At 27.1% G+C, this 15,884-nt stretch overlaps 1 protein-coding gene across 2 annotated transcripts in view; it reads right to left on the reverse strand.

Annotated features, from left to right (window-relative positions):
• Window positions 1–3,159: 3,159 nt before the first annotated feature.
• Window positions 3,160–15,884, reverse strand: part of LOC122502335 (protein bfr2) — a 64,132-nt gene continuing 51,407 nt past the window's right edge. For both annotated transcript variants that reach the window (XM_043612325.1, XM_043612326.1), the window contains exon 7: window positions 3,160–4,341. In XM_043612325.1, coding sequence (XP_043468260.1) covers window positions 4,195–4,341 — 147 coding nt within the window. In that variant the 3' untranslated portion in view covers window positions 3,160–4,194. The remainder of the gene's footprint in view (window positions 4,342–15,884) is intronic.

The following is a 15,884-nucleotide window of genomic DNA, read 5'->3' on the forward strand; positions in this document are numbered from 1 at the left end:
TTTGTACTATAGTTTAATTATAATTAACCATTATATTTACAGTTCGTAGGTAATAAAAGTTTATTTTATTCGTTTACAAATTTAATGTGACTTAAATTAATTTATTTTTTCAATTAATGTCTGATTAACAAAATTGATTAAATTTAATTAACTTATATTTATAAAAGTTTAAAAAACAGTTAAATAATTTTCTGTCCTGTATCATCTACTAAAAAAATGTTTTATATCGATATTATAAATTATTCAATTATAGTTAAATAAATATATTTGTTTTCTGGTAATGTTCTATAATATTTTTATCGAAAAAATAAATATCTACTCGATTTTCTAATATCTGTACAGGTTAATTGTTAGGTTATATTGGGTTATATGTTTAAAAATGTCATACCCTCGACAATTGGAACAGACCCTCGAGAAATTAGCACAAGACCATCGACAAATGGTGCTTTTGCTCGATTGACTTTTAAATATATTTTTTGCTTAACAATTTAGTTTATATTAAAAAAATAAATATGAATATTAAACATTATTAGATCCTTCGTCCAAATATCCAAAAATCAAATTTTAAAGTGCATTTACTTCCGAGAAAAAAAATGTCAAAGTCACATGTTGCCTAAAACCCTCGACAATTGGTACAGTTACCCTACAAAATTTATATTCATTTCACTTGAAATGTTAAAATTGCAAAACTTTTGAGTAATAAAAATCACGTTAGAGAACCGAAGCTCGTAACAATAATAGACCCATAATTAATTCTATATTGTGAAAAAAGAGCTATTCACAAATTTGAAGTTTCAACGGTATACCTACTTTACCCAGGCGCGAAAGACCAGTGCTGACGATGGGTTGAAACTTGACTGAGTCTTGAACGCCCAGCGTGGGTAACCCAGAGTTGAAGCAGTCTTTATATCATTGTCACTCAATATTGGTTCAGCATGGGACACCAATGTTCGTCCCATGCTCGATTTAACACTCGGTCAATCTTCGTCAGTGGAGCTTCAACTTTATTCAAGCTTGAATCAATCTTGATAGTTTATTTATTACCGTGTGCACTTAACACTATTAGATATAAATATTTATAAATTATTTAATATTAAAATATTATTTCTGATAATTTTTAGTAATTTTTTATACTATTTAAAAATTATTATTCTTATTATTAATTATTATTAAATAATATAATAAGTATTATTATTATTATTAAGATATCAATTGGTAAATAAATATTAATATTTATTTAGTGTATAATATTTATATTAATTATATAAGATTCATATCAATAAAGTTAAATTATTATATATTATTTTTTTTTCTTGCACAGTGTCAAATTATTATTTCAAAGTTCAAGAGTTTCGTTTATCTGAAAAATTTTCAGTGAAAAAAATGTTCATTAGGTAGTAATAAATATTTATGCCTAGTAGTTTTACACTAGAATTAACTGTTTACTGAATATTATCAAAAATATATTTTTCGTCAAACGCGCGCGACTAAACACAAATAACCTTGAGACATTACAGCGCGACGTTGCGATTGTCGTGCTCCCACCATCCCATCTACACAATGCTTTCCCCTCATGACGTCACAGGCGGGGAGTGCATTGAGTAGATGGGATGGTGGTATTTGTGTTTAGTTGCGCGCGTTTGACGAAAAATATATTTTTGATAATATTCAGTAAACAGTTAATTCTAGTGTAAAACTACTAGGCATAAATATTTATTACTACCTAATGAACATTTTTTTCACTGAAAATTTTTCAGATAAACGAAACTCTTGAACTTTGAAAATAATAATTTGACACTGTGCGAGAAAAAAAATAATATATAATTTAACTTATAAAATTATCAGAAAAAATATTTTAATATTAAATAATTTATAAATATTTATAGATAATATTGTACAGTGCACACGGTAATAAAGAAACTGAATATTGTAACAAGATTACTGAGACTTGAAACGAGTATGGGACGAACATTGGTGTCCCATGTTGAGTGACGGCACTGGCATTGATATAGAAGGAGTTTACATCGTAAGCCTTAAATATAAGCCTCCGCGAGCATAAACGGATATGCCTCCATGAGGATATACTTGCGTCTGCGCAAAGTGTTTGCCTACAGCTGTGTTGTGAAAGAGTTTGCCTTGACCACGTGTTCGCGCAGGCGCAAATATATGCTCCTGGAGGTATATCCGTTTATGCGCGCGGAGGCTTATATTTAAGGCTTACGGTGTAAACTCCTTCATAGTAGATTAGGCGAGAAGCCTTCCAGCCTTCTGTGGCCGAGCGGTTTAAATGCGTGCGTTGAGAACTTCCGGTATGCGTTAGGGGCGAGGTGCGTGAGTTTCGATCCCACATGCGAGCGAATATTTTTCATTCTTTGTTATAAGCGTTTATATAAAATAATAAAATTGTGTGTTGTGTTGTGAATAAAAAATGTGAACATGTTTATAAATAATGTTAAAAGTCTGTTAAAAGTCAAGAAAAAAATGTAACGATTAACAGAAAAATTGTCTTTTTTTACTAAAATTATGTTTTTAAAATTACTATTCAAATGATATTTATTGTTAGTAATATATTCTTATTTATATGAAAATAATATAATTATTACAAATAATAACTTATTGTCATTAAATATATATGTATATATACGCACATGAATTAAAATAATAACAATAATATTTATTATTATTATTAATAATTCATATATTCACATTATATTGAATAAACGTGAGAAACGAGTAAATTTGGGAACAGTGGAAGCAGTCTTGTTTCAGTCCTGCATTAGGCGTCCGCAGCATTGATTGAGCATTGGTGTTCAATGCTGAATCAAGGCTCGCGCTGCAGTCTGGAATCGGTGTTACATTAAAGCTTCGATCAGTCCTGCTCTCGCTGATTCACTCATGCTCAATCAATGGTTGACCAATGCTCGGCCAATCTTTATAAAGCCTGAACTCGGCGTCACTTCGCGCCTGGGTATATTTACCCACTATCTTTCGGTGGGAAACTGCAAATAAAAAAATGAATTCAGTGAGAAATAGTCACAATTCATAAAACATCAGAAAACTTCAGGAAACGTCAAAATAATCACAAAACATCAAAATTTCTGAAATTTTCCCATTATTCCTGATTTAATTTTTAGCAGGGTAGAGAAATATGACAAGAAATTAATTTGGCAATATAATTTATTTACAAAAAAATGAGGATCACATTTTCTTATTCTATCACAATGTGATATTTATAATCTACATACCCGATTTTACCGTAATGCTATTATTTTTTCATAAGTACCGACAATAAGTACCTACATCAGCCTTATGATTGAATAAATACTTTTTAAATAAATATGTAAATAAATAAATAATAAATATTTAGATACAATTAAAAATGTAATAGAATTCTTTACCGACATGAAAGAGAAAATAATTCCTCTTTTTCTTATCGTAAGCCTATGTCCACAATAGGTGTTTTATGTCTGCACAGACAGCTGAGATGCAGCGAAAGTAAGGGAGTCAGAAAATTCAAATCTATGTTTTTTCTCTCTTACAATTTTAAAGCTTAAAATTATTACAATTGAAAAAATTAATATAAGAATTTTTAATAAACCTTTTAATTTAAGTGAACAAGTTTTTAAATTAATTAAGGGGACTTTCTGGTCAAGGATTTCAGAAAATTCGATTTTTCTCTTTTTGCTGTAAAATGTTCCTTAGTATCAGAAATTTATCCCGTTTGAATTTTTAATTTATGTAAAATATTTTGCTCGGAAACTGTCTCCTCATTTAGAAGACGCCACCTACATTAAGAGTTTAAAAAAGTGTGTTTTTACAAATCCTGCACCAAAAGTCCCCTTAATTCTATTTTATTCTTTTACTATATTTAAATGGCATTGAACTTTTGTAAGCCCATTTATTATGTAAAATAAAATTAATGATTTTTAATCTTTTATCCTTTTTGAAATAATAAGTTTGTTCTCTTTCTTTATATTATTTCAACAATTGTAATAATTTTCATTACCTTTTTGTAGGACAGTATGGAGAAAATTCCCATACAATTCTTTAAAATACTTATGGAAAACCGCTTATAATAATAAAAAAATGTAAAAACAAGAAAAATTTGTTTTACACGGGAAGTTGAAATTTTCAATTTCTATCTTGAGGAAGTTTGGATGAAGATTTTTTATAAATATGAGTGTAAAAAGGGAATTAGGCAGCAACTGGCACAGGTGGAGGGCGAAGCATCGATCTCGTAGCGGAAGAAAGTTTTTGTGACACTAAATGAGCAATATGTGAAGACCTTTTCCAAACAAATTCTCGAGTCCTGTCATGGTCATCAGCACTTTCCACTCGAACCTTAAAAAAAAGAAAGGAAAAAATTATTTCTCTTTTTCTATGCACTTCTCTTTTCTCTATATAATTAACGCGCTTTAAAAAAAATATACATTTCACTGAGAAAAAGATCACATTTGATCGAAACAGTTTTTAATAAAAATTTTCTCCAATGAAACGTTTTGAAATATAAATGACTTTCTCATCAGGGTGTCTATCAAGAGAGTACCAAATAAACAATAAGAAATAACAAATATGTATAAAAATTAATAAATTAAACCCTTTCACATTACAAATTAAATTTTTTTATTAATATTCCGAATGTAGGGTCATTTGGGATAAATGTAAATTCTTTTGCATGAATGCATTGTTGATTGATAATGCATCATATAACATCAAAAATCAACTTTTGGAAAATATTATTTATATGCAGACCTGCAATTGACTCACACAAAGATATTTATGATAGAATAGACACAATCTACTTTTCTATGTATAATTAATTATTAATCTTTTATGCATTAACATTCAATCAAATTTTTTACAGAGATTCAACAATTTTTAATACAATTACTTCCTCATAGAGGAAGTATTGTAATACCAAGATTTTTCGAGTTTAATTTTTTGACATATCTTTATGTTATTTGACCTCAGGAGTTCAAAAATTACATTTTTAAAAAATGTCATTCCGTATGTGTGTGTGTGTAAACATCACATTTTCATAAATACATATCTCGAAATCATGAAGAGCTTTTGGGTTGAATTTTTTTTTTAAATTGTACACAGAAAAAAAAAGTCTTAAAACTGTGAAGGACTAATTTTAAAATCAGGCTTAATTTTAGTCTGTATAACGATATTTTAGCCTCATGATTAACTTAAGAGCACTGTTAACACGCCTTAATCTTAAAGCAATACATATTTATGACTTATTTTAATATGTAAGTCTTAAATGTAGTCTCAGCGAGACTAGTAGAAACTTTAAGAACTCAACAGATAAAATGAAGTCGAAATGTAGACTAGTTTTTAGTTCCCTAGCGTCTATAGTCCTCTGGAAGGGGAGACGCGCTTGGGCGTGATCAGGTGACGTGTCATTAGTTGTCATGGCTTTGCCTTGAGTGTACATGTTTTCTTCGTCCATTGTCACCTGTAGATTTTGATACTTTTGTGTACCGAATAAATAAATAAGTTTTTATTATATGAAGTGCAAGCATAGTTACACTGAACTGAAATGAATTTGATTCAATTAACCGATTTCTTGTCTATTATTAAATAATGATTACTTATAAGGTACATGTTAACAAATGTCATCATGGAAGTAGATGAAAAATTGGACTTCAATAATAGAAAATAAATAAATAATTTCATTTTATTATTTTAAATAGTTAATGTAACTTTTCTTACTGATACTTCTATTATACAATCTGTTACTGGCATCTCCTGAAATTGCAATAAAAATAGTTAAAAAGCAGTCAAATTAACCAGGTTTTCTTTATGTGTAAAACTCTGACAAGAATTATGATGCATATCTTCTTCTAAACATTTTTTATTTAGAAAATATATTTAATAACTATAATTTTATATGCAATAGAAAAATAAATTTGAACTGTATTATTTACTACTTTTAAGTATTTAAGAAAGCTTTATTTTAGTCACTATTTTGACTTGCAGAGTAAATTGAAGTTTAAAAGGAAACTACTTTTAAGTCCACTTTTTGGCTATCGGCTATTTTTAAGACTACATAGCGACTTCATTCAAGCCTGAGTACCGACTTTTTTTAAGACTCTTTTTACAAACTAATTTTAAGTCTAGGATGACTACTTTTTGTTACATCTTAAAATTATGTCGTTTGTAGACTTTATTCAAGACTATTTTTTTTCTATGTAAAAATGGTTTAAAATAATAACGGGAGCAAAAGTAGAATAAGTGACTTAGAAGCAAAAACAGATTAAAATGATTGTGTAATTTCGTTATAAATTAATTATAATAATTACAAAATATTAATTCAAATAAAATAAGTTTTTTTATTATTGACAATATTTTTTAAGCATTAATATAATTAATTTACCAAGAAATTACATAATCATTTTCACCCGTTTTTGCTCTCAAGTCACTTATTCTACTTTTGCTTCCATTATTATTATTATAAACCATTTTTACTATCAGCCCCTCTATTGTTCGTCATTTTTCGTTCGGTATTTTCAAAATTAAAAAATATAATATAATTATAAATAAAATAAAATATAAAATAATGATAAAAATATAACAGAAATAAAGGATTGTGTTAGAAAATAATGTAGATAGTGACGCTTTAAACAGGAAAGTGGACCGACAAAGCAATTTTAAACGTACTATCTACCACATAGTGCACTTTTCATGTATTCTCCATAATTTTTGGATAAAAAATGTGCACTATCTACAGTTTTATTAATAAATAATTAAAATTAATAAATTTTTTTTGCACCGATGAAAAGAGCGTGTCCGAATTAGTCAAGAACATAAGTTTGTTTACAACATTTTTAATTTTATTAAGAGATCCAGATGCAAACGCGTTTCCTTCAATATCTCCGATTGAGCTAAAATGTAGATAGTGTCTTTTTAAAAAGGACGGCAGATAAAGTGAGAGTATTTTCTGATATACAGTCAGGTCCCCATACTGTCCCTGGCGATTTTGTTGAACGCTAGTGGTACGTTATAACGTACCACTAGCGTACTGTTTGCGTACTATGACTTATTTCTCCAAATTAGGAATAAAACAATAAAAAATATATAAATAAATGAATAAATTGAATAGAATGAAAATTAATGAATTAATTTACAGTGTTTAATTGAGATGAAAGCGGTGATTGTTATTAAAAAAAATTGATTAAGTTAAAGTACTTTTCAGTGCATATATAGTAGGGTGTCCGTTATTTCCCAAGTTAGCTATTTTCATTTGGGTATCGTCAAAATCGTTTCTTTTTGACCTGAAAACAATTCTTGAAACTAGAAAAAATTTTACGATGCCGTTTAACCCTGCCTAAATAACAATACTTTTCCCATTTAATTAACATGGGATTTTTGCACTTTTTAGAAAATAATTTTTATTTTGTTTATAATACTCTTTGACTAACCAACAATGCTTGATTTTGCTTCTATTATGATTCCTTTAGATAGAAAAATTTTCATATTATCGCGAAAAATTTATTACACAAGTTTTAAAAAGGTCAATTTCATTTTTCTTGATTTTTTTGATTATTTTTCTAAATCTACTTATTTATTAATTTTTATTCGGTATTTCATTGACAGTTTCTTGTTTATATAAACATTTTCTATGAATTTCAAGCGGGCTAAACCATTCTGGCAATCAGGAAAATTTTTTTTTGAAAAATTTATTTTTACAAATTTTCAAATTGTTAACGTTCACGTCAACAATGTTATAACGATTCATTTGTTTTTAAAAATGCAAGTTAACAATTTGGAAATTTGCAAAAATAAATATTTAAAAAAAAATTCTCTTGATTGACAGAATGGTTTAGCCCGCTTGAAATTCATAGGAAATGTTCATAATTATTTTAAGAATTTGTAGTAAAAATTTGATAACAAAAAAAGGTGATGTTTTTGAGAAAATTGATCTTATTATTTTCAGAAAATCATCCCCTATTTTTATAATTTTAAATATTTTTTCAAATTTCAAACTGGATTGTGAAGAGGACAAGACCATCTACAAGACACAAGAAAGGAAATTCAATTTTACTCAAAAGAAAAAAAATGACAAGCAAAACAATTTTTTTTCTATAACATGAAGTTAGTCGACATGCCTGATTTGAAATGGATTTAGTCTACTGTGTGATTCTTGGATAGTTTATGAATTGAAATTATTGTTATGGTCAAATTGGATGTATAAAACAAGAAACTTTCAATGAAATATCGAATAAAAATTAATTAATAAGTAGATTTAGCAAAATAATCAGAAAAATCAATAAAAATGAAATTGACCTTTTTAAAAATTGTGTAATAAATTTTTCGCGATAATATGAAAATTTCTCTATCTAAAGGAATCATAATAGAAGTAAAATCAAGCATTATTGCAGGAAGGAAGAGTAAGGATGAGATCCCATGTGAACAGAATATGTCGACCGAAAGCAGAAAATCATGAGTGCAAAAGAGATATATATAGATATTGTTGTTCTTTTCACTCTCATGATTTTCTGCTTTCGGTCGACGTATTCTGCTCACATGGGATCGCACCCTAAGGAGACCGAACTCTGTGTAGAACCTCCAATTAAGTTGATCATGCGCATAAGCTGTGTTGTGTCTCTGTTTCTCGTAAAAATTGTGCGAGTGAGATGTAAGTTCTAATGTTTACATTTAGCCGGTCTTAGTGAGATACATACATATACAATACATTTCGTTTTAATAATTATTTATTTATTTTATTTAAAAAATGTGTTGTGTGCCAGGATGTAAAGAAAGAAAAAGAGTCTAAAAACATTAGTCTCTTCTATCCTTCTACGGTATGTAAATATACTCTAGTTATAAACACAATTCTTCTTAACCATTTTCGCAAAATTTTTCCCTTTTCATAAATATATTATTAAATTATTTTGAAAATCTAAATAATATCACAATTGCAAATAAATAAATTTGCTTTTAAAATTAACACTGTTTAAACTATGTAATATTTACCTTGACATAACCACACTTTGTATCTATGTCAACACTGAACTTTAGTTCAATGCGCATGATCGACTTAATTGGTGATCAACTAGAACACAGTGAGTCTGTCACTTTTCGTGCATATTTCTCAGACATTTGTAGAAGCAGAGTTCGGTCTCCTTACTCTTCCTTCCTGCATTATTGGTTAGTCAAAGAGTATTATAAACGAAATAAAAATTATTTTCTAAAAAGTACAAAAATCCCATGTTAATTAAGTGGGAAAAGTATATAGCTAACTTGGGAAATAACGGACACCCTAATATATTGTGTGTTTTAAATAGCATATTTAGTGAATAATGAAAAGAAAAAATTAGGAAAACTTATTTAATTTGACAAAAGTAATCATTAAAGCATTTATTTATTAGATATTTAGGGCAAATTAATGTTTACTTATTGAATAATTAATGTTTAAAGTTGGAGATGTCAGTTTTACCGTGAGATGTATGCGTGTGTGTGTAAAGCGATGATAATATGCTACTTGATATACCGCCGCGCATTTGTCACGACAGATGGCGGGACTGACATTCGAATGTAACGAGCGCGTAAGATTCGCGAGCTCGCCGTTAAAAACAGCACTATCGAGGGAGATGAAAGCGCGGTAAACTTTTGAATAACAAAATATGTATATGATATTAATAAATTAAACTAATTAAATAATATGATTAGCAAACAGTTACGCGTTGGACAATTTGACTAGAAAAAGCAAATGAATATATATTATATATATATATATATAGATTACAATATGTCTTTTCTCTCTTCGTTTTTTCTTACAAAAACGAAATCAGAGAAAATGGGGAAAACCAATTTTTTATCTCATCTCTCGAATTTGTTATTTCAGGCTAGTTAGAAGGAATGGTATGAAATCGGTGGGTTGCAAATCCCTTTATGACTTTATAGAAATTGAAATCAGACTAGAAGGCAATAAATAGAGTAAAAACCCAAACCCTGCAGTAAAAGTAATAAAACTAAAAATAACATAGCAATGGTCAATCTCGTATCGCCCCTTTTTACAAACAAAAGCCTAAACATCTGGGTCTCATAAAATTGAACTTAGCCTTTTTTGCTAAAAAGAGTCACGTAAAAACTATAAAATGTCAAAGAAGAGAATTGCAACCTATCCAAGCGATTATTAAATTGAAACTTGATGAGTACTACATCAATTTTAAATTGAGCTTTTAAATTAACACCTAACATCTAATTATTAAATTGAAACTTGATGAGTACTACATCAATTTTAAAATTGAACTTTTGAATTAACATCCTTAATTAATTTAAATCTAATATTTGATCATTGCTTTTCAATATATATAACTCAACATTAGTAAAACAAATTTGACAAATGTAATCCTTTATAAATCATAAACATTTTTGCAACGACGACTATTTTCACATAAGTGTATAGATTAGTCAACTTCATAATTAAATATAATAAACTTTTAGAATTTTTAAGAATGATAATTGAATTAAACGATTGTTGTAAGTACGATGTATGAGTGTTGATAGTGAGATTTCTTAAAAGAAATACAAAAGGTCTTTTACATTTTAATTCAACGAGAGATAGAGATAGCGATAGGGACAAAGATAGAGATAAAGAAACGAAAGCTAATATCCTTATAAATTTAATTAATAGAGACCTATTTTTAATTATTGTAAAATGTTTAAGTTTAATTTCTTTTTCAATATCTCTATTAATAATTATACTTATGATATTGCAAACGATTCCAAAAACATTGAGTCGGCTCGAACCAGGCAAATTTCCAACCTGGATGGCGCGCGCATACCTAGAGCAGGAAAGTAGAAGTACCTGGGCCCGCTTGAGCGGCCAGTTTACTCAGAAGGAATTTGGGACTTGTCGCGAACGGTTGTACGAAGTTGTAATTATATGCTAATTCAGCTTGAAGTAGAGAAAATAAATTGTTTTTCTTATGTAAAACCCAAATTACTTGACTTTTTAATTGCTTTTATTTCTTTTGCCTTTTTGCTTTTGATTTCTCTATTTTTCTTGAAGTTTCGGTATAAAATTTAAAGATTATTCGATTCGACGTTGGCACCGGATTTCTATTCGAAGAGGATCTCATCGATGGGTTGGGTTTCTATACCCTTAATTGTGAACGAATCCAATTTCTATAGGAACTTTTAAATATTCCAAAGTTTCGCGCCAATAAATTGAGTTGCGCGTTACACGAACTCCTCTGTTTCATCCACATTGAAAACAAGAAATAGGAAAACCAACTTTCCAAGATAAATTTTATTTAAAATTAAATCAATTCAAAATGCAATTTTTTATTTGTTCGTTGAGTTAAACAAAATGGAAAAAATAATTAATATTTGAAATAGTATATTTCGTAACGAGTGCGAGCAGTTGTCAATTTTTGAATGAGCACTTTTTTTGGAACAAACTGTAGGCGAAGCTTCCCTTCGCCTACAGTTTGTTCCAAAAAAGTGCTCGTTCAAAAATTGGCAACTGCTAGCACTAGTTACGAACGATATTTTTCATAACAAGGTGCAAAAAAGTGCCCTTTTTTGCACCGCGTTATGAAAATGTTTTTTCATAAATTTGTAGAGTTTTTTTAGACGCATCTTTTGAGCCCTAATTGAACATTTTTCGTCCATATTAACCGGAGTTATTAAACTTTTAAAAAAAAAAAAAAAACTTTTAAAAACTTTTAAAACTTTTTTTTTTTTTTTTTTTTTAAAAACGTAGAAGTAACTTTTAAATTATCGTTATCAACTTGTAGAACATTAAAAAACGCTTCGATTGACCTATTTTTGAACCTAATTCGATAATAAATTTCGAAATTATTGGTATTTTAAAAACTAAAAATTGTAAAAAATGACATTTTTTTTAGCTTTTTTGTTTGAAAATTTTTATTTAACTATTAAATTATTGTAACTATCTTGTAGGGTATTTAAAAATACATTCATTGACTCAAAATTCAATCATTTTTATCAAATTTATAAAAAGTTATTTATATATTTCTATTATTTTTATCTCCATGAGGAAGTAAAGTGTTCATGAAATGAGCACCAAAATTATAAAAAAAATATACAACTTGGCAGCGGTTTTTTAATCTAATTTCTCGAAAAATGAAATTATTCTTAAAACTTTTATTGAAATTTGTCAAAAGAATTTTAATTACTTATTTAAAAATTTGTTGATAAAATTCTTTAAATGAGAGTTCAATTTTAAAAAACATTCAATTCATCAATAAATTATTTATTTTTGTCACACAAAAAAAATATGGTAAATTTGACTACTTTTTTACTATATTTCCTGTAGTTCCTATAGGCGCCCGTAACATTATTTAGTAAAATGAACTATGACAGAATAGTTAGTCTAACTGTAAAATGTAGTAATAAATACCATTTTTACAGTAAATTTAACTACTAAAACAGTTATCTTAACTATTTGTTGTTAGTCATACTAACTGCTTCATTTAGTTGCAGTAACTAAATTTTCATAGTTCCTATAGGCGCCCGTAACAAATTTTACTTGTAACAACTGTAAAAAATAGTTAAATTAACTATTTAAAGTAGTAAAATGAAATTATTTATTTGTTTTTTATTATTATTGAGGTCCATATTTTTATATTTTCTCTTACCTATTTTTGTTCATATATAATTTATATATTAAATTCTTATACACCTAACAGAGAAAAATCCCCAAACGCCGGGGATTGAACGCACGACCCTAACATTCGCAAACCGATAACCTAACCACCTAACCACGCTCGCACGCTACGATGACTGGCATTGTACTTGAGGACATTCTTCTTAGATTCAGTCATAATAACTACTCCGTTTAGTTGCAGTAACTAATTTTTTAAGCTCAAGGACTTAGTTGAAATGTAGCCAGCATATGATTTTAAATGACTCAACGATAGTGCAGTAGTTAAAAGTACTGTTGAAAATAGTTATTTTCAGAATTTCTGTAGTAAAATCATCCACTTTTTACTAGTTATAAAAAAATTAAACTTACTATTTTCATATAGTAAAAATAACATAAAAATAAATGTTTCTTACCACCATAGAGATAAATTATTAAAAGCTAGTAAGAATTGGTTCTTTTCTACTACAGGAATTCCGAAAATAACTATTTTTAACAATACTTTTAACTACTGCACTATTGTTGAGTTATTCACAATCATAACGTGTAGTAGTAATTTTAACTACATAAAACCTACTATTCAATTTTAGTTCCACTAACTATGGAAGTTTAGTTAAAATGCTGCTGAATATGGTAGTTTTAACTATATTTTTTTAACTGCACATATATGTGGATGTTTTTACCACTCACGTTTTTTCTCTGTAGAAAAAAATGATCTTTTCAACTGCATAAACAGTAAAAATAACTATTTTCAACAATTATTGATTTTACTATATGAAAACAGTAAATTTCTTTCTTTCTCTGCAACTAGTAAGAAATAGTTGTTTTAACTACATAAATCATAAAAGTAACAACTTTCAGAGGTTGTATTTACTATATAAAAACAGTAAGTCTCATTTTGTTTGCAACTAATACAAAATAGTTATTTTTGCTACCACAATAGTAAAATTAACTATTTTTAACAATAGTTTTTACTACTACACTATAGTTGAGCCATTTACAAGCATCTGTTAGTTACTTCAACTACGTAAAGTAGTTATTTTAACTACATAAAACCAACTACTTCATTTTGGTTCCACTAACTGAGGAAGTGTAGTTAAAATGCTGCTGAATATGGTAGTTCTAACTACTTTTTTCTACCAACACAAATGTGGTTGTTTTTACCATTCGCATTTTTTTCTGTGTACTTAAATAATTGAAGTCTCGTACAATTTTCTAATAAAAATTGATTTAAATATAAATTTCAGTTAAAATTTTAGATACTATAAATGAATATTAAACTCTCTAAATTGGAATTGGTAAAAATGTTTTCTAATTTGAATTAGTGACTGACTTTTTGCTTTTGAATTAGCAGAGTTTACTAATAAATAGTCGCGTTTCTACTTTAATAGTAAAATTTACTAATTCAAAAGCGAAAAGTCAGTCACTACCTAATTCCAATTATATACCTAGTCAATATTTTTATTTTTACTAATTCAAATTTAAAGAGAAAGTATTATAGCAGAATTTATAAAAATAATTAAATTTTGTAAAGGTTTCAAATTATAATTTTTGAATGTTTAAATTTTTCATACTTTTAACTAAAAAATTTTTACATTTAATTTTATTGAAAAAGTTTAATTGAATTTTTTTTAAGTTATTTGAAGTTTTTATTTTCTAATATATATTTGATTAAAGAATTTCCGAATAATAGTTGAAATTTCGTAAAATTAAATTGTAAACAAAAGGAATTGAAAATTTTGAAAGATATTTTTCAAAAATTAATAAAAATAATTAATTTAAAAAAGAATTTCAGTTAAAAATTCTGGAAAACAATAATTGAGCGGATGGGAAGAAGAACTCGATGTGACGCTCCGCTGCACGCTGTATTGTCAGTCAAGAGTTCCAAATGCCAATAAAATTAAAGTTTGAAATTTTGAATTTTAAAAAGTGCTACATTATAGAAAATAAAGAGGCGCATCTTTTTTTCCTTTGAATTTTTTTTATAGGACAATTAGTTTAAATAGTAAGTGCAAAAAACTAAAAAAATTTTATTTTTATTTTTCATTCAATTTTAAAACATAAATCATCGTAGTTAAGACAAATATTGATAAAATTAATCGGTATTTGATATACAAACTCGTTAGGGTCTATAGAAGACGATAACATATCAAAAAACTTAAAAATTATTAATTGTTTAATAATATTTAATTATTATTAATGATCTACCAGCAATCACATTTTCTTACCTTCGCCGACAAAAAGTCAGTGGGGAAGTTTCGAATTAAAAGAACTTCCAGTGAGACATTTGTTCTTCAATGTATAAAGATGTTTTCTGAAAAATTTCAAATTGATTTATTGAAAAGTTTAGAAAATATCGAAGTTTAAACAAATTGCGCGTGGCGCGCTAGCGAGTCGCCGTGTATAGAGAATTATATTCTGTGTATAAATGATCTGCTTCTCATAACTTTTACATATACATTTATTTACTATCGCAAATAAATTGTTTTCAATTATATTAAACTTTTATAATAATAAATAATAAAATTATTTAAACATTTTTTAAATGTAATATATAATATTGAAACCTTATATTAAATTATTATAATTAAACACATTTTAATATGTGAAAATAAAAATAAATAAAATATTTTTTAAATACTAATAAATGTTAATAAATAACTCAAACTAATGTTAAGGCATTTTAATAACATATTTAATGAAATACTAGATATACATTAATTAAATTTTTCCACTTTTCTTTTGAAGCATCATAAATATTTCCTTTTTCGTTCTAATGACATATTTTAACAATAACGTTAAAGGTAATATTTCACATTCTTAAAGCGTAAAAATTTTTAACAATAATTTGTAACGTAAATAACGAAATAATTACGAACTATCAATAATAATTTGTAAATAAGAAATTTAAATATTGAAAATGGAAAGTTTGAAAATATTTTCTTGTCCACATTATTATTATAGATATTTGAAAATTTTATACATAAAAATATTTTTAAATAACAAATTAATAAGAAAAATATTTATTCATATAGGTAATATAAATAATATTTTATTCTATTCATTTAGTAAAAATTTATTAATTTAAACATTAAATCAATTTTAATTTATCAATATAAATAAATTTAAAACAATTTATTTGCGATAGTAAATAAATGTATATGTAAAAGTTATGAGAAGCAGATCATTTATACACAGAATATAATTCTCTATACACGGCGACTCGCTAGCGCGCCACGCGCAATTTGTTTAAACTTCGATA

The sequence above is a fragment of the Leptopilina heterotoma genome, unplaced genomic scaffold, assembly GCF_015476425.1.
Source record: "Leptopilina heterotoma isolate Lh14 unplaced genomic scaffold, ASM1547642v1 Lhet_228, whole genome shotgun sequence".
NCBI classification, from domain to species: domain Eukaryota; kingdom Metazoa; phylum Arthropoda; class Insecta; order Hymenoptera; family Figitidae; genus Leptopilina; species Leptopilina heterotoma.